The 19,141-nt window shown below is 35.6% G+C and overlaps 1 protein-coding gene across 2 annotated transcripts; it reads left to right on the top strand.

Annotated features, from left to right (window-relative positions):
• Nucleotides 1-16,050: 16,050 nt before the first annotated feature.
• LOC140874759 (pectinesterase 3-like) lies at nt 16,051-18,519 on the top strand. Of its 2 annotated transcripts, XR_012148211.1 has the most exons (3): nt 16,051-17,130; nt 17,650-18,416; nt 18,453-18,519. XR_012148211.1 is itself a non-coding variant. In XM_073278142.1 (2 exons), exons 1-2 carry the CDS (start codon nt 16,095-16,097, stop codon nt 18,321-18,323), a joined length of 1,710 nt encoding a protein of 569 aa, XP_073134243.1. In that variant the 5' UTR covers nt 16,051-16,094; the 3' UTR covers nt 18,324-18,436. The 2 variants fall into 2 exon arrangements, 1 of the variants encoding a protein (XP_073134243.1); XM_073278142.1 differs by lacking the exon at nt 18,453-18,519 and having other exon boundaries at nt 17,650-18,436.
• The last annotated feature ends 622 nt before the right edge of the window (nt 18,520-19,141 follow it).

The following is a 19,141-nucleotide window of genomic DNA, read 5'->3' as shown; positions in this document are numbered from 1 at the left end:
ATCAATGATATTTATTGTTTTAACTATAAAATTTTGTTACCGAATTGAAAGAAGAGTTATATATTGGCTGAGATATAGTTGTCTACGATCAAAAAAAGATATAGTTGTTTGACTTTTTATAAACAAATAAATCATTTGAGACTGTATCATATATTATTTTTGTGAATTTGATCTCACGTATTCACGAAAAAACATTATTTTTTATATCAAAAATATTACGTTTACAAAAGACAATTTTCAATCAGGTGGTCTATATTGCCGACTGCAGATAATAGAGGTTGGAGTAGGGACACAACTTGGAAGCTCGGCCAAGCATGGTCATTGGTCATCGAGACTTACTCGAGTCATCTGGTCAATAGAGCCTTTAATTAAAACTATTTAGTTTTAAAAATAAATTTTGGGAAAATTGCAAATTTAGTCCTGTATGTTTGTCACTTTGCGATTTTGGTCCTTTATGTTTTTACATTTCAGTTTTAGTCCTGTATGTTTCGATTTTTGGCAATTTCGGTCCTTTTTCTTCGAAAATGCTGACGTGGCACTGTACACGTCAGCTCCACATCAGCATTGAATTTGTGCCACGTCAGCGCCACATTGGAAAAAGGACTAAAATTGCCAAAAAAATAAAGATAGCGGACTAAAACTGCAATCTGAAAATATAAAGGACCAGAATCGCAAAGTGATAAACATACAGGATCAAAAAAACAATTTTCCCATAAATTTTTTAGAACTTTTTTTCCTTATAACTTGGTCAAAACATTCTGCAATCTCACTAATTCTTAAATATGTGTTTCTTTAATACAACAATTCAATTTTCCTAAAAAAATATTGATACAATTATTAAATAATAATATTATTTTACTACTAATACTTATATTAATAACGTTTTGAAAATTAATAATTATAAAATTCCATCTTTTTAATAAAATTATCTTGTTCCGCCCATCGCCGATATAATCTCAGAATTCACTACGATAAAATTTTGGGATAATTTTATAGTATAATCAAGAAGCAAAACAAAAGTAGAGATTTGCGATTTTCTTGCGTGGAGATTTGTGACGCTAAATTAATAATCAAAATTTTGTTGCCACGAGTCAGAGCACGATCATGCTCAACAAATTTCTTTATTAACTAGTATCTTACTCGTGCAATACACAGTATGTTATTGTATATGATTAATAATTAGAATTCGTATAATTTCATTAACTATTTAAAATTATCATTCTAATATAATTAATACTAGCAGCCGGGCACACACCTTGCGTGTGCAATATAATATATAAAGGGTGATGCTACATGTACACGGAGGGTTACACGTTAGGTTATACGTTGCATTTGAAATTACATAAACGTATTTTGGAAAGATTTTTTTGAAATAAAGTGGAGAGATACTTTTGTAATTTCATGTGTAGTGTGTAATCCAACATGTAACCCTCCATGTACACATATCATTTCCCATATATAAATATTGGATGTCAATACCTTGATATTAATTTTACTGACATGAAATTCAAATTTTATTTTGAATGAAAATGCCAATGTCAAAAATAAAAAAATGTGGGGGAAAAAGGTGAAATCAGGCTGATGGAAGGAAACGTGATTTTTTGAAATTTAAAAATGTTAGTTTTACCCTCTTAATTTTTTTAATTTAGCTTACTAATAATAGAGGCATTTTAGTATATCTATTAAAAATATCAAAAACAGTTTTTTTAGGGTACTCATACATTATAATATAAAATAGATATTCAAATTTTAAATGTTATTATAAAAATATTTATGTCATTTGAAATAAAGCTCAACTGCGGATAACAATTTTTCTATCAATTATTTTTTACCATTGTACTCAATATCTTGGATAAGTAAAAATATTATTTAAAAAAATTAAAATCATATATTATTTTATCAATTAAAATTTAAAAAAATGAATAAATATTTTTAAAAAGTCTAAATTCTAGTCTTTACGATTAAAATTCTAAATTATAATTTTGAGCATATTAAAAATATTTACATTAAATTGTCATGATGATGATGATAATTTCAATATAGTGTATCGTAAATTCACGACGAAATATTCACTAAAGTCAAAATCATTGTCTTTATGATTAAATTAAAACGTTTAATTATAGTTTGAACATATTAAAAATATTTACATTGAATTAAGATGATGATGACGACGACGGCGATAACAATAATAATCTCAATTTAATTAGAAACATTCAATATATATATCGTAAATTCACGACGAAACTCTTCACGAACAAATTGAAAAAGATAGTATTATATAAAAATGTCAACATTTATTTAATGTTTTGGAGAATAATGATAACTAAATATATAAATGTAACATAAAACTCAAAATCATAATATCGCCATTCATGATAAAATCTCAGAATTCACTACTATAAAATTTTGTGATAATTTTATAGTATAAAGAAGCAAACCAAAAGTAGAGATTTGCGATTTTTCTTGCGTGGAGATTTGTGACGCCAAATTAATAATCAAAATTTTGTGGCCACGAGTCAGAGCACGATCATGCTCAAAAATATTTATTAGTAATTTATTTATAACTAATTGCAAATTAACTACGGTCAAAGATTCACAACTTTTAAGCACAAATTAATTAATTGGTGAGAACTGAGAATTAAAGCATCGTTTGACATTCTGACTTTTCCAAGAATCAAATTGATCAAATGCATAAATCTATGTTTGTTACCCATCTCATCACATGCTATTCCAAATAAATTCTTGGTGTTTACATGCAAACCACTTTACTTATTTGATAATATTTCATTCTTTTTTGACCAAACCCCATTTGCTCAAAATATGTCAAAGAGAAATATTAATCATTTAATAGGTGGTAAAATTTAATTTATACGAAAATTTAGAATAGATGATATTGTTATACAAACATTTTAAATAAATGACATCAGATAAATATACTGCACGAAACACGTCATTGGAGATTGGACTCAAAATTTTATTCGAATCGAGAGTAATTAAAAAACGGTTTTGTAGATGTCGCCCGCAGTACTACCTACCGGTGACATGTATCCCATGATTGGGATTCACTGATTTTAACCAATCAAATTCGCCGCGCCACCCGCAGAGCATTACCCTGCTGCGGCAAACAAACCACAGCCATGAGCCAACTTGCAAGCTGCAAAGATCGATCCACTGTTTTCATTACTTTTTTTATTTTATTAATTCATACTTCCAACAGATTGAGACAAAAAGAAAACTACACTTTGAAGTTTGTATAAAGCATAAACATGCAGCGTAATGGAATACAATATTATCAACTTCTGCCATTCTCATGGTCGGGAATCCCTTAAATGCAGAAAAATAATCAAAAGAAATCAAATCGTACTTCTACATATATTTAATTACCTCGTTTTCGTAAGATTAAAAATAAAATCACGTGTCAAGCCACATGAAGAAAGTTTAAAATCAACCAACCCGGAAGTCAAGAATCGCAACAATATAGTCAAAGAAACAGCACATGATCTCCCTCGCATAGGATTCCAACAACATTAATTGTGAAAACAAATACAAAAAACATGTGTGTGTGTGTGTGTATATATATATCAACATGAAATTAAGCCTAATCACATTCAAAACCAATCAAGAAAAATTCAAGAGTCATCTTTTCACCACATTATAACCATGAAGCCATGCCTCATGACTTATATTCTGGCATTAGTGCTTGTTCTGCATTTCCACCATCATAAACTAGTGCAAGCAACTCGAATCCCACATCCGAAAACACGAATAGCCTCTTCCTCAGGTGTGAATCCGTCTTCACAAGCTCTCCGGGATTTGCATGTGAAAGAGAAGAATCCATACAAGAAGGTTAAGTCGAGCTTCCGAGACATTCCTCCTAGCAGATCGAATCCAACGCAGAACAAGTGAGTCGTCGTACGTAGCTAGGAAGACAGGAAGAATGCAGCTGTGAACTTCTTTAGTTTTATTTTGTTATACTCCATATATATATATTCCAATATTATGGTTATAGATTAGAGTAACTTCATGACTTTTGTTAGTGCATCAAATATATTGCAACAAATTTTGAGTGAGGTTACATTGTGTACGAAATCAATTCCTAGCTTGGACGAACACAACAATTAAAAGCTTCGATTTTCAAGGTTGAAAAGTTAGCCGAATCTCTATATAACTTCTTCAGCCTTGAAGAAGGCCCTTCACCATGAATATTAAAAGGAAAAAATAAATGAAAATGAAGAAATCAAGCTCGGCTCTCTATAATTCAGGTTACTTGTAATCCATCTGATAATTAACACCAAAATCCCCAATTTGAAATGATTATGTCCTAAACTAAAAAAACATTCCCAAAGAGAGCACAAATTATCAAGTGCCTCTTGCTTCGCTTGTACCTCATCCAAGAATATCTTGATTCTTGAATCCATGTGCATCTAAAGTCTAATGGTCACGGAATATTCTCAAATTATAAATATTAGCCACCGAATCACACCCGGCCATTGTGTATATGTTAAATAAAAATTTAGTTAAAAAAACAAACTATTTTTAAATTTGTAACATGTTGAAAAAGTGAAAAATTTTAGTTGATCATGCAATTTTCTAAGATGAAATTATTTTGAAAATGAGAGAGATAATTTTAAGATATGGAAAAAACACATGCTATGTGAAAGGAATATTTTATGTTTTAAAATCATCCTATTTTGAAAAAGATTTTATTTAATATATTTTGTTTTTATTGGACATGAAATAATCTTTATCTATGTGATTTATTTCCTATTTGCGATATTGATAAGCTGATTAAAATATTTAACATACCATATCTAATATTTATCTTTCTTTATTTATGTAGATTTGATATGATCAAATCAAAGGAATCCTACGCCTACAAGGAAATATATTGAAGAAGGATTCTTGACCTATTTATTTTGAGATAGGCGTACACAAGAAGAGAGAAATTTTGATAGAGAAAAACGTGAGAACCGAAGTACGTACATTGTGAAACGCTGAAGATCTCTCTGAAGCCTAGTTGAAGCTGTGACAACTTGAAGCCGTGTAGAACACTTGAAGATTGGAGATCAAGAAGTGTGTTGCTCGTGTGATTTTGGCTTCAACATAGTTTTTCTCCTTACTGTGTTTTCGTTATTCTATTTCTTATAGAATGATTTTAGGAGAACGTTTACTATTTATTTTCTCACTTGGTTTGAGAAATTGAAATTTACAATAATCACTAGCGTTAGGGTTTGTAAAACTCTTTGGAAGTTTTCTAGTGAAGTTTTGCCCTGAGGCGTTGCAAGAGTATTTTATACTCTTGCTTAAATCATTTGAGTCTATTTATTTGGTTGCTTGTTTATTTTATTTACGCTTTAATTATATTCCGCTGCAAATTACTCAAGGTGTTATTGTAGGTGTTGTCAACACCTTGTGACAACACCTCAAATAATTTATGTGCAACCCCCATTCCCTTACAAGTGGCATCAGAGTCATATTCTTGATACACTAAGAACTGATCTTGGTTTGTTTATTTTATTACAGGGAATAATATGGACTCATCGTCTGTTGCGAACTCGTTCCTGAAACCTCCGGTCCTTGATGGCACGAATTACGCACTATGGAAGAATAGGATGCGATATACTATTAAGGCTATGGATGTTCGTGCTTGGCAAAGTATTCTGACTGGTTGGACTCCTCCAAAGACGCTAGATGAAGATGGATACTACATCATCAAGCAAGAAGAAACTTGGACTGCCGAGAAAACACAAAGTTCAAGCTACAATGCTAAAGCACTCAATGCAATTTTTGCAACTGTGGATATGAGGATGCATGGAATCATAGCCGACTGCACTATTGCTAAGGATACATGGGATGCTCTTCAAGAACACTGTGAAGGAACTGATAGCGTGATAAGAACAAGATTGAGATTGTTAAACGCAAGATTTGAGAATATCAGGATGGATGAGAATGAAACTATTGCTGATTATGATAAGAAACTTAGGGAGATAGCTATAGAGGCGCATGCTCTTGGAGGACCTATTGCTAGTGAAACTATGGTGAACAAGGTTCTTCGATCCTTGCCTAAAGATTTAATGGGAAGATTTGGGCGCTTGAAGAAATTAAAGACACTTCAAAGATGAAGATGACTGAACTGATTAGCATCCTTCAAGTTTTTGAGATGAACAATTCAGAACAAGAGAAGGATAAATGAAAATCAATAGCCCTTCAAGCCTCGAAACCCTCATACGAGGAGTATGTTCAATTTCATCAAGAAGTTCATCAATCTGACTTGGAAGATGATTCGATCTCTCTTATGACTAGGAAATTCAATGATTATCTGAAGAAGATGAAAGAGTCAAGAAAGACGGATCAAAAACTCAAGGCTCCAATGTTCTCTAACAAGCCTTTAAGGATTACTGGACCAGAACAATAACCAAGGAAACCTGTTGATACTCCTAAGCCTCGACTGATGTTGGAAGGGAAGAAGATGTTTGTCTCAAAGAAGTTGGACACTGTTCAATGTCATGATTGTCAAGGTTTTGGACACTATGCAAATGAGTGTGCCAACACGCTTAGGAAAGGAATGAACACATCTTTGAGTTATGGAGAGTCTGAAGAAGAAGAACAAGAAGATGAAGAAAGCAATACTGCCTTATCTGCCCTACTGAAGAGCAAGAAAAAGTTTCAAGTCAATCCTTTAGGTGTTGCCGCAGGTGTTGCCACACCTGGCCGCAACATCTCCCAAAGGTCAGTTTGTTTGAATTCCTCCATTACTGATAACATGTGTGATAATGATACAGGTGAAGAGACAATGTCCATGGAAGAAGCTCGGATGATGTTTGAAGAGTTACATACTGATTGGGTTGAAAGGAATAAGATGAATACTATTCTTTCGAAGGAAAATTATGATCTAAAGGCTGATGTGTCAAGACTGGAAGTCATGCTGAGTAAGAACGACATGAAACTAAGCCAAGTGAAGAAAGAACTCGAAAAAGCAAATGCTACATTGGCCAAGTTTAATTCAAGAATTTCCAAGCTTGATTCGTTACTCATGATGGGAAGAGATGGTACGACTGGTTTAGGTTTTGAAAACAGCATATTTGAGGTTGGTGAAAGTTCGAAAGGCCCTGTGTTTGTCAAAGAAAGTAGCAGTGCAAAAAACTCAAGCAAAAAGGCCTCACCAAGTGATCCTCCAAAACCAAAGCCACAGCCTGCTGCCCCTTCAAAATCTAGAAGGAAACGTAAGTACATCTGTCATTACTGTCATAGACCAGGTCATATCAAACCATACTGTTTTAAGCTGCAGGAAGACTACAGGTATAGATCTGCATCGAAGGTGTTGCCTAAGGTGTTGCCAACACCTCCCCACAACATCCCTAGAAACAGATCTTATGTAAGAAAGATTTGGGTACCAAAAGCTGATATTCAATGTCATATGATTTATACTGATTTGAGAACTAATGTTTCAGGTGCATGGTACTTTGATAGCGGTAGCTCTCATCACATGACAGGTTCCAAAAAGTTTCTCACTGACTATGTTGAACAGAAAAATGGAAAAGTAATCTATGGTGGAGGTTCAAAGGAAAACATTGTTGGAAAAGGAACTCTGGATGTTGCTGGTCTGCCCAAGCTTCGCAATGTGCTTCATGTTGAAGGATTAACCGCAAATCTAATAAGCATAAGCCAACTTTGTGATGATAATTTGCATATGCAATTTGATAAGAAATTATGCAAAGTTTTTGATGATTCAAATTTGTGTGTCATGACAGGTACAAGGTCATCGGATAACTGCTATCAACTCGGAGAAGAGATGGTTTATAGGCACACAAAATTGAATGAGTTTGATCTATGGCATCAAAAATTGGGTCATGCAAACTTCAAAACTTTAAAGAACTTAAGTAAGTTAGATGCTGTCAGAGGTATGCCTAACTTAAAATCTGGTATTTCATTTGTGTGTGAAGCGTGTCAGAAAGAAAAGCAGACTAGGGTGTCACACGAGGTGTTGCCAACATCTGTGACAACACGCTGCCTTGAGCTTTTACATATGGACTTGATGGGTCCAATGGATTTTGAAAGCTTTGGAGGTAAGAAATATTCTTTTGTTTGTGTGGATGATTTCTCACGGTATACTTGGGTAAATTTTCTAAGAAAAAAATCGGACACATTTGATGCCTTCAAGAAACTGCTCACTAAGATTACGAATCTACATAATCTGAAGGTAATCCGTATTCGCACTGATCATGGTAAGGAGTTCGAAAACTCTTCTTTTGCTAGTCTGTGTGATAAGAAAGGTATTTCTCATGAATTTTCTGCTCTTAAAACTCCACAACAAAATGGAATTGCTGAAAGAAAAAATAGGACTTTGCAAGAAATGACAAGAGTGATGTTGAGTTCGAAAAATATTCAAAATTTTTTTGGGCTGAAGCCTTGAATACTGCATGTCATATTTCAAATAGAGTTTATTTGAGGAATGGTACTACTATGACATCCTACAAAATTCTCATGGGAAAGAGGCCAAACCTTAAATATTTTCATGTTTTTGGATGTGTATGTCACGTTTTGAATGATAGAGATCATCTTGCTAAATTTGATGCAAAAAGTGATAAGTGTATGTTCTTGGGATATTCATCAAATAGCCGAGCCTATAGGATGTATAACTTGAGAACAAGGACTATTTTTGAGTCAATTAATGTTGTTTTTGATTACTTTGCAGATCTAAAGAAGAAAACAGCTGAGGATGAAGTTAATGATCTGCTGGATAATTCTGGAAATTTAGATGCTGTCAAAGGAGTGTTGCCAACACCTTCGAAAACACCTCCTACAGAGAATCCAGAATCAAAAGTTGAAAAGTCTACTGATGAGAACATTGATGAGAACACTGAGGTAAATGAAGCTGGAAAGAATGTTCCAAGCAGAATTCAGAAGAATCACCCAACCTCACAGGTCATTGGAGATGTGCATGGAGACTTGCAAACTCGGAGGAAAGAGAAAGTGGATTATCGAAAGATGGCAGGTTTGTTGTGCATGAGTTCTACATATTCTCAGGTAAGATTCTCTTGTTTCGTGTCAAACATTGAACCCAAAAAGGTTGAAGAGGCTTTAAAAGATGAGTTTTGGGTCAATGCTATGCATGAAGAGTTAGAACAATTTGTTAGAAATGATGTTTGGTACTTGGTACCGTGTCCTGCTCATGGTAATGTCATAGGAACTAAATGGATTTTTAAAAATAAAACTGATGAGTCGGGAAACATCATTAGAAATAAAGCTAGGTTGGTAGCTCAAGGGTACACACAGGTTGAAGGGGTGAATTTTGGTGAAACCTTTGCTCCTGTAGCCCGCATTGAGTCAGTCTGACTTTTGCTTGCTATTTCATGTAACATGGGAATGAAACTTTATCAAATGGATGTAAAACGTGCCTTTTTGAATGAGATCCTAAATGAAGAAGTCTTTCTGAAACAACCTAAGGGTTTTGAGGATCCAAATTATCTTGACTATGTGTATAAGTTAAAAAAGGCATTGTATGGATTGAAGCAAGCACCACGTGCATGGTATGGGAGACTTACTGAGTACTTGCTCAATATTGGATTCAAAAGAGGTGAAGTTGATAAGACTTTGTTTGTGCAAAAGTCTCAAGGTAATATATTAATTTGCCAAATTTATGTGGATGATATAATTTTTTGTGCTTCAAATGATAAACTTGTTGATGATTTTGTGAAGTGCATGTCGTCTACATTTGAGATGAGCATGGTTGGTGAGTTAACATATTTCTTGGGATTGCAAGTGAAACAAATGCATGATGGTATATTTTTGTGTCAAAGCAAGTATGCTAAAAATCTTGTAAAGAAGTTTCTGAATGACAACACTAAACACATGCGCACAACTATGGGGTCTAATGAAAAACTGTCTAGGGAGGATGTTGTCGAAGGTGTTGACAACACCCTCTACAGAAGCATGATTGGTAGTCTTTTATATTTAAGTGCTACTAGACCTGATATCATGTATAGTGTTTGTCTATGTGCTAGATACTAGTCTAACCCAAAAATTACTCACTTGAAGGCCGTAAAACGTATACTGAAATATGTGGCTGGAACTTTGAATTTGGGTTTGTGGTACACTAAAGAAACCAATTCTAATTTAGTAGGATTTAGTGATGCTGATTGGGCTGGGGATTTAGATGAGAGAAAGAGCACTTTGGGAGGATGTTTCTACTTGGGGAATAACTTAGTATCTTGGTATAGTAAGAAACAACATTGTGTCTCACTGTCTACTACCGAGTCTGAGTATGTTGCTGTAGGTAGTTGCTGTTCACAACTCCTTTGGATGAATCAAATACTAAATGATTATGGTGTTAAGAGTGATACTTCTATTGTGTACTGTGATAATTCAAGTGCCATTGATATATCCAAAAATCCAGTACAACACTCTCGAACCAAACACATTGACATTAGACATCACTTCATTCGAGATTTGGTCTAGAAAAGCATGATCTTAATTGAGTTTGTTGGAACTAATAACCAATTAGCTGATATATTCACAAAAGCTTTGGATTTCGAGAGATTTTCCAGTCTAAGGAAGTCTCTCAGTATGTGTGCATTATAGACAGAACCGAGATGTTGTCAGGAGTGTTGCCAACACCCTGTGACAACACCTTTTCATGCATGTGCATTTTTAGGATCTTAGGCATACTGCATTCATGCATTCATTCTGTTTTGTGATGTGGTTGATACTTTGTAACCATTGACTAGTTTTCACTCAGGATTCTCATCAAAATTTTTTACAGCTTAATGTGGATTAATCAAAGAAGAGTTCTGACTTTGTCATGAAGTAGTGGAGGGACGTTCGTGTATTTCATGATCTTGTTCCAAGTGAAAAGTGACTTTGTAAATTCAGAATAACAAAAGAAAAAAATGATGAAGCTTGAATTGAATCAATCATCAAATTTGATTGATAATCAGAAGCAAATGAAAAAAGCTACCTAAAGGGGTACATTTGAAGATCGTTCTTTTAGTGTGCAGGCTACCACTTCTGCAAAAATAATGAATTGGATATAATAATTTTTCTGAATCCTGAAGTGTTGCTGGGAGATGTTGCCAATATCGTGAATAACACCTCACTTGTCAACATGTATTTGTGCATAAAATTGCATTTTATTTTTTATGTCACACTCTGTTTTTAGACATAATTAGGGCATGCATATTTGTGAATATACTAAGACAAAAGGTTAAAAATTCTGATCGAACAAAATTTGTGATTTTTGCCCTATCCTCTGAATTTTTGAATTTGAATGTGATTGGATTTTGTTTCAGTGGTGTTATATTCTGATGAGGAGTTAAATTTGAAAATATTTGGTGAAATATTTGGGCCGAAATTATCGGAGAAAATCGAAGAGATTTATTGCCAAATTAAATCGGATTTGTTACCGTTCTTCTCATAGTTACCGTTGGAGATTTTGTTACCGTTGGGGCCTACTCAGAATCCGAGTTAGAATAGGAAAAGATTCGGTGCCTTATATGTTTGTGTGCTTATCTGTTTAAGGAAAGATATTATCTCCTTGCTTTGTTTTGCACCATTGTATCCTCTGTACTCCCTGTTTTTCCATTGCCTAAAATTTCTTCTCTGTTCACTCTTTCAAATTCTAATGACAGGAAAAGGTTTTGATTCACATGATATTCGTTCTGAGATGGGATATACGGAAGATGCTGCTTAAGGTATCACGACACCTACATCACCACACCCTGTGGTTGAGCAAGCAATCATTCCTGTTGCCGAGGAACCTGTGCCTCTGGACTCCATCGCTCCAAGAGAGCCTGGCAATGCCATCGATATAGAGAATTTACCAGACATGAGTGTGGTGAATAAGGTGTTTTCCACGAAACCCTTAACTCGCCGATCCAAGAGACAAGCTGGATACAACCCAGATTACACTGCCTCCAAACGATTCCGTGGAAAAGGACAACCATCAAGACCATCTCTGGTGGACATTGAATTCACCTCTGGGGATGAGAGCTCTGATGAAGACTTTAATCTTGTACGCCGAAAAAGGGGAAATTCAAGTACCCAGGAACCATCTGGAGAAGCTATTCCTGTTCCTTTTGCCACTGAAAGTAAATCATCAAGTGATTCCTCTGAGAGTGAGTCCACTGAATCAGGAACTCCACTTGTTGCTGCTACTGCTGTTGAGACAGATGCACCTGCATCTGTACCTACTGTTGAGGAGACATCTACTGTTCTTCCTGTTCTGTTCGATGAAGAAAAAATGTCAATAGCCCAGTTCATGGCTAAAATGAAGAAGTCTAAAGGCAAGAAGCCTACATCCACTGCTACTGCTCCTGTCCCAGAATCTGAAGATGAACCAGACGAGGAGATACTCGCAGAATTTGCTGACAACTGCCCACAACCTTCTGAGAATTCCAGATCTGATTCGAGTGAAGATTCAGATGCTGAGAAAGAGTTGGAAGAAGAGTCCAATTCTGATGACTCTGAACAAGAAGAGGAAGGTGCTGAGGAAGGTGTTGCCGACATCCTGGACAACACCTTAAGCGAAGAATACCAGGTAAACTCGTCCTATTCATATGCTTTTTACTCCAAGGAGATTGCTGATTGCTGGGAGAACTATGCTGATCGAGAGTTTCTGAAGGAGCATAACATTGATGTTGAGAGCTATGGAGCTCAGAACATGGTGAGATTTTTCGAGATAAGGAACATACTGTCTACTGTTACTACTGCTGGTCCTTATTGCAGAGAACTGGTGCGTGAGTTCTACTGCAATCTCACTGAAGCTGTGAAGGATCCTAGATACATGAAGTATGGGAAAGTCTATGTGCGTGGGCAGATCTTCGCTTTCAGCCCTGCCATTATAAATGAATTTCTTCAAACTTCTGCCTCTGATGATGCTGCTCTGCCTACCACTGATGAGATGACATCTGTCATCACTGGAGGACATGTCACTGTTTACCCAGCTCATCCTAAGAAATTGTCAGCAGCCAAGCTCACTTCTTTTTACTCCGTCCTCCATAAAACTGCTGTGAAGACTTGGACTCCATCCGGAAATTCCAGTGTGGTTACCAAGCATCAAGCCCCTGTCTTGTATGCTATTGGCACTGGAATTGCATTCAACTACGGCCGAATCGTGTTTGACATAGTCATGGCTTTTGCAGATGGTGCTTAACCTACATTGAAGCTGCCTTATCCATCACTCATCTATTCTATGCTGCTATCTCAAGAGATTGAGAAAGATGATGATGAAGCACTTATTGCTCCAAGAGAGTTGCTAAAGATCGCACCTGCTTTGCTCAAAGGAAATCGGAAGATAGACCTTCCTTGGTCTGAATCTGCTGATGCCGCAGGTGTTGTGGCAGGTGCTGCCAATACCTCCTCTGCCACTGCTATTTTTGTACCCCCCTCTACTGCTCATGATATTGATCCTGCATTCATACAAGCTCAATTGGTGCATGCTGAGCAGAAGATTGCACAAGCAAAGGCTGACCTAGCCTATTATGAAGGGTTAAAGACTCACTATGAATCACTACTAAGCGGAGCTGACCCTTCTGAACAAAAAGGAGGAGAAGAAAGTGAAGTAGAAGAAACAGAATCGGAGAGCAATCAATTTTAATCTGAGTTTTAGTTTTTTTTTTGGTTTTGCTCTAGTTATGATTTTTTTTGTTTAGTTTTGTTTTTGTTCTCTGTTCCTAATCAAAACTGTCTTTTTGTGGTGTTAACTCTTATATGATTTCTTGTTTGTGTTTCTCTTTGCTCTTATAGTTTCTGATTTAAGGTGTCATAGCTAGATGTTGCCAACATCTTGTGACAACACCTCTGGATATACTTAGGGGGAGAATCTATTAAGGGGGAGTTTTGATTAAGGGGGAGTTTTAGTTGATATGTATGTAAGTTAAATGTGTTTTGTCCAGAAAGGCAAAAAGGGGAAGATTGAAAGGAATATTTTATTCCTTAAAATCATCCTATTTTGAAAAAGATTTTATTTAATATATTTTACCTTTCTTGGACATGAAGTAATCTTTATCTATGTGATTTATTTCCTATTTGCGATATTGATAAGCTGATTAGAATATTTAACATATCATATCTAATATTTATATTTCTTTATTTATGTAGATTTGATATGATCAAATCAAAGGAATCCTACGCCTACAAGGAAACATATTGAAGAAGGATTCTTGACCTATTTATTTTGAGATAGGCGTATACAAGAAGAGAGAGATTTTGATAGAGAAAAACGTGAGAACCGAAGTACGTACATTGTGAAACGCTGAAGATCTCTCTGAAGCCTAGTTGAAGCTGTGACAACTTGAAGCCGTGTAGAACACTTGAAGATTGGAGATCAAGAAGTGTGCTGCTCGTGTGATTTTGGCTTCAACATAGTTTTTCTCCTTACTGTGTTTTCGTTATTCTATTTCTTATAGAATGCTTTTAGGAGAACGTTTACTATTTATTTTCTCACTTGGTTTGAGAAATTGAAATTTACAATAATCACTAGTGTTAGGGTTTGTAAAACTCTTTGGAAGTTTTCTAATGAAGTTTTGCCCTGAGGCGCTGCAAGAGTATTTTATACTCTTGCTTAAATCATTTGAGTCTATTTATTTGGTTGCTTGTTTATTTTATTTACGCTTTAATTATATTTCGCTGCAAATTACTCAATGTGTTATTGTAGGTGTTGTCAACACCTTATGACAACACCTCAAACAGTTTATGTGCAACCCCCATTCCCTTACACTATGAATTATGAAAAAAAATGGAGAAGTGAGATTGTGGCATTGAACGGGTTTTGGACGTTAAAAAGTGGCCATATTGGTTTTAATAAAAATAAAATAGAATATTAATATTTAAAGATCAAATAAATTACTTACTAATTTATCTCTACACACATTTATATCAAAATAGATAGTTTTCTAAAGTGAAGTCATTGTACGACAATAATATATATATCTATCTTGATTTGGGTCAATGTCTCGAATCTATTCGTGTTGGGCCTCTAAAGTTGTGAGTACTTTTTTTTAGTACTATTATTCAATGACAAGGCCCATCAATGATGTCGTCGAACTACAAGGTCCAACTGGACTATAATTGGTAAATGAATGGGGCAAACATAAGTTGTATTGAATTAAATAAATTCTATATTTAATTGGGTTGACTCCGCCAGCTGCCAATTGTTAGCGTGACATTAATTTCGAAGGATCTCTGACTCTGACACTCAATGGGAAGCCGGTCTTAAATCAAGTCAACTTCCTTTCGTCATCTTTTTCCAAGAATATTTCAAATTATCTACAAAAGCAATACCCCATAATATATCTAACTATCACATGATTATCTAAAAATGATCGTTTATCAATACACGCAAGATTCACTAAAAAATAATAGACGTCACATATATGTCACATGTATTGATAATTGATAAATGGCAACAGTTATATGTATATCAAAACAGTGCCTTTTCAAGTAGCATTTAACTAGTCTATTTTCCCTATATTATTGCTATTATTATTATTATTAATAATAAAAGGTTAATGTTCTTTAAACAAATGCCATTAATGTACCTGCCAACTGTATTGCGACCATGATGTGAACCATATTTATTTTTCCGGTGGGAATAGGTCAATTCCTCATTTCTAACTCTCTCCGTTCTAAATCATACATGTTTTTTGTTTTTCTACGCAAATCAAGAATTACACTAGATAATTAAATTTTACAAACCAATCTTCTAGAAAGTTTTACCTAAAAGTTCTTGATTAATGAGTTGAGTTGTAACTTTTTTTTAACTCTCCCTAACCCATATATATGTGTGATAAATTTCTAGTATTGGCATACAAATTAAATTGTTACACAAAAATGTTAGAAAAAAGATTCCATCCGGTTTTGAACATTACATAACATAAAATTGGTGAAGCTTTAGCAAATGTCATGTAGTCATCGTTGAGTCAATAACAAAAGTATATTATTTATGTTTATTTCTTTATTAAATTAGAAAATAGAAATAAAGAAAATATCAAATTCCAATTGGGGTAAGAATAGATACCAACAAATATACTGTGCATATAAAAGCCTTTGGAGCCTCACTCTCCGATCTGAAAAAAAAATCCAAGCTTTCGGCAGTAATGGACACATGTGCTTCCTTCAAAGGCTATGGCAAAGTGGATGAGCTTGAAGAAGCAGCATTCAAAAGAAAAATCCGCAACCAGAAAATCATTCTCTCTGTTTCTCTTGTTTTGTTCATATCTCTGATAATCGGAGTGGTTGCGGGGACTCTGGTTCACAGGAAGGACAGCAGAAATGCCGATGAAGTTCCGGCGGCCGCAATGTACCCGGCGGAGGCGATTAAATCCGTCTGCAGCGTGACTCTGTATCCTGAATCGTGCTTCACCAGCCTCGGTGCTTCCAACACCACCGACCCGGAAAAGATATTCCAGTTTTCTTTGACGGTGGTGATGGGTTCTCTGCACAAGGTGTCGTCCACTTTTCCGGGGAAATTCATCGACGGAAAAGAGGACCCATCAGTGAAAGAAGCTCTGAGAGTTTGTGGAACGGTGTTGCGAGACGCCGTCGATTCGCTAGACGACTGCATATCCTCGATCGACGGGAACCCGATCTCCGTTTCGAGAATCAACGACCTGAAAACGTGGCTGAGCACGGTGGTCACAGACCAAGAAACGTGTTTCGATGCCTTGGAAGAGGTGGATGCAGCTTTGGTTACTGAGGTGAGGAATTTGATGAAGAATTCTACCGAATTTGCAAGTAATAGCTTAGCCATTGTGTCCAAGTTTCTCAGGACAGTAGAAGAGAACAATATCCCGATCCACCGCCGTTTGCTGGAGACGGAGCGCGGATCTCCGCCTTGGCTCACGGCGGCCCACCGGCGAATCCTCCAGGAGGATAAGCCTAAGCCGAATGTCACGGTGGCGAAAGATGGGAGCGGAGATGTGAGAACGATCACTGAGGCGGTGGAGAGAATACAGAATAAGAGCGAAAGCATATTTGTTATTCATGTGAAAGCAGGGGAGTATGTGGAGAATGTGGTGTTGAGCAAGTCTCTGTGGAATGTGATGATTTACGGCGACGGAAAGGCGGCCACCGTTGTCTCCGGCAAGCGGAGCAATGGGACTGGTTTTGCAACCTTTGTCACCGCCACCTTTGGTAAGTTTGCCTTTCAAATCTTTGTGAATTGATGAGATAAAATGAGTCAGCTACTCATACTAGCCAAATTGAGGAGTTGGAGTATTGTTACTTAAGATTCTTGTTTTGTTAGTTGTTACTTGGTTAGATGAAGCTAGCTCAAAAGCGATTCCTAGAAGCAATATCAATCGTTACCTTAAGTTATTGGAAGTTATATATATGGATGGAGTCAGAAATCTATGATGTTATTACGGTATCTATTATCGGATTATTTTATGTTACAGCTGAAGTATTTCTCCCGAATCATACACACACGTCAATTTCTATAAAAATACAAGGGACCCACATAATCTAATGATCTTATTGTGAAACACTTTCGATGTAGCATAGACTAACTCATGTCTAAGTCTAGTGCCACCGTTGTACTAAGAGTTGGTACTTGCAACTAGTAAGAAATCCATATGATAAGTGTATTTGTTCATATCCACGTACCTCATGGAGGTCAATTTGTGACTTTGTTGATTCTATCATCTCTCTCAGTTGCAATGGGCAAAGGATTCATGGCACGAGACATAGGCTTCAAAAACGATGCCGGACCACAGAACAACCAGGCTGTGGCTTTCCGGTCAGGATCGGATAGGTCAATCTTCTACCGGTGCTCGTTCGAGGCGTTCCAAGACACGCTATACGCACATTCCAACCGTCAGTTTTATCGTGAATGTGATGTATCAGGAACAGTCGACTTCATATTCGGAAACTCGGCTTCTGTCTTCCAAGACTGCAAAATCATGCCTAGGCAACCATTGCCTAACCAATTTGTGACCATAACGGCTCAAGGGAAAACGGATCCGAATCAGAATACGGGCTTTTCGATCCAAAGATCTGAAATGAGCCCATTGGGTAACCTAACGGCTCCAACATATCTTGGCAGGCCATGGAAGAATTATTCTACTACTGTTATTCTGCAAACAAATATAGGTGGTTTCTTGAATCCTTTGGGTTGGCTTGCATGGCAATCGATTGATCCACCTAGTACTATTTTCTATGGGGAGTATGCAAATGCGGGGCCGGGTTCAAACACGAGCAGTCGAGTCCAATGGGCGGGATACAAGCCTACTCTTACAGCAGCGCAGGCGTCAAGGTTTAATGTAGAATCCTTCATCCAGGGTACTTCTTGGTTAAATGGCACGAATGTGGCTTTTGAGTCTACCTAATAGATGGGAGGAAAGCTAGAAATTTTGTGTGAAATATTAGATTGACACGTTGCCTACGCTGGGATTTGTTGAGTAAAATTTATTTATTAAACAGTAATGCAAATGAATTTTTTTTGTTTTTTTTGAAAGATAATGCAAATGAAGTTGCAGATAGTCAGTTCTGATTTCTGATTTCCCAAAAAAAAAAAAAAAGGAAAAAAGAAAGTGAGTTCTGATTTCGAGCATTTTGTTAATGCAGCTATTTAAACAAACAAAACAACAAGCTATTCAAGTTCTTTTTTTAAAAACCAAGTTCATATATTGAAGTAATACTAGAAAAATGTAGAGTGTTGCACATAGAGATTATTCTATTAAAAATATAATTAATTAGGTGAGCAAAACGAAAATGACATCGTAAATTCGATCATTATTGTTAAGTAAAATGATTTTTTTTGGTACAGATACTTGTCTATTTTTTGGCTTTGATTAACTTTTCAAAGTTTGATTTTGATACACAAACTTTTATTTACAGTTATTTTGGTCCAATTATTGACATGACATCTTGACATGTTAGCATTTTCTGATGCAATGCCATCATTTTTTGATGACACATCAACATTTTTTGATATCACGTGAATAATTGGACCAAAATAACTGAAAACTAAAAGTAATGTACCAAAATCAAACTTTAAAAATTTAATGGACCAAAACCAAAAAATGAATCTAGGACAAAGTACACGTGATCTTAAAAATAAAATTCAAAAAAAATTAATGAAATTTACGTCTTCTCGATGGACTTTGGTTTTTTTTTTCTTTTCTTTTCTGTTTTTTTTTATTTG

The sequence above is a fragment of the Henckelia pumila genome, chromosome 1 (genome assembly GCF_033568475.1).
Source record: "Henckelia pumila isolate YLH828 chromosome 1, ASM3356847v2, whole genome shotgun sequence".
NCBI lineage: Eukaryota > Viridiplantae > Streptophyta > Magnoliopsida > Lamiales > Gesneriaceae > Henckelia > Henckelia pumila.
Note: the sequence above shows the minus strand (reverse complement) of the source record. Positions and strands in the feature narration are given on the sequence as shown.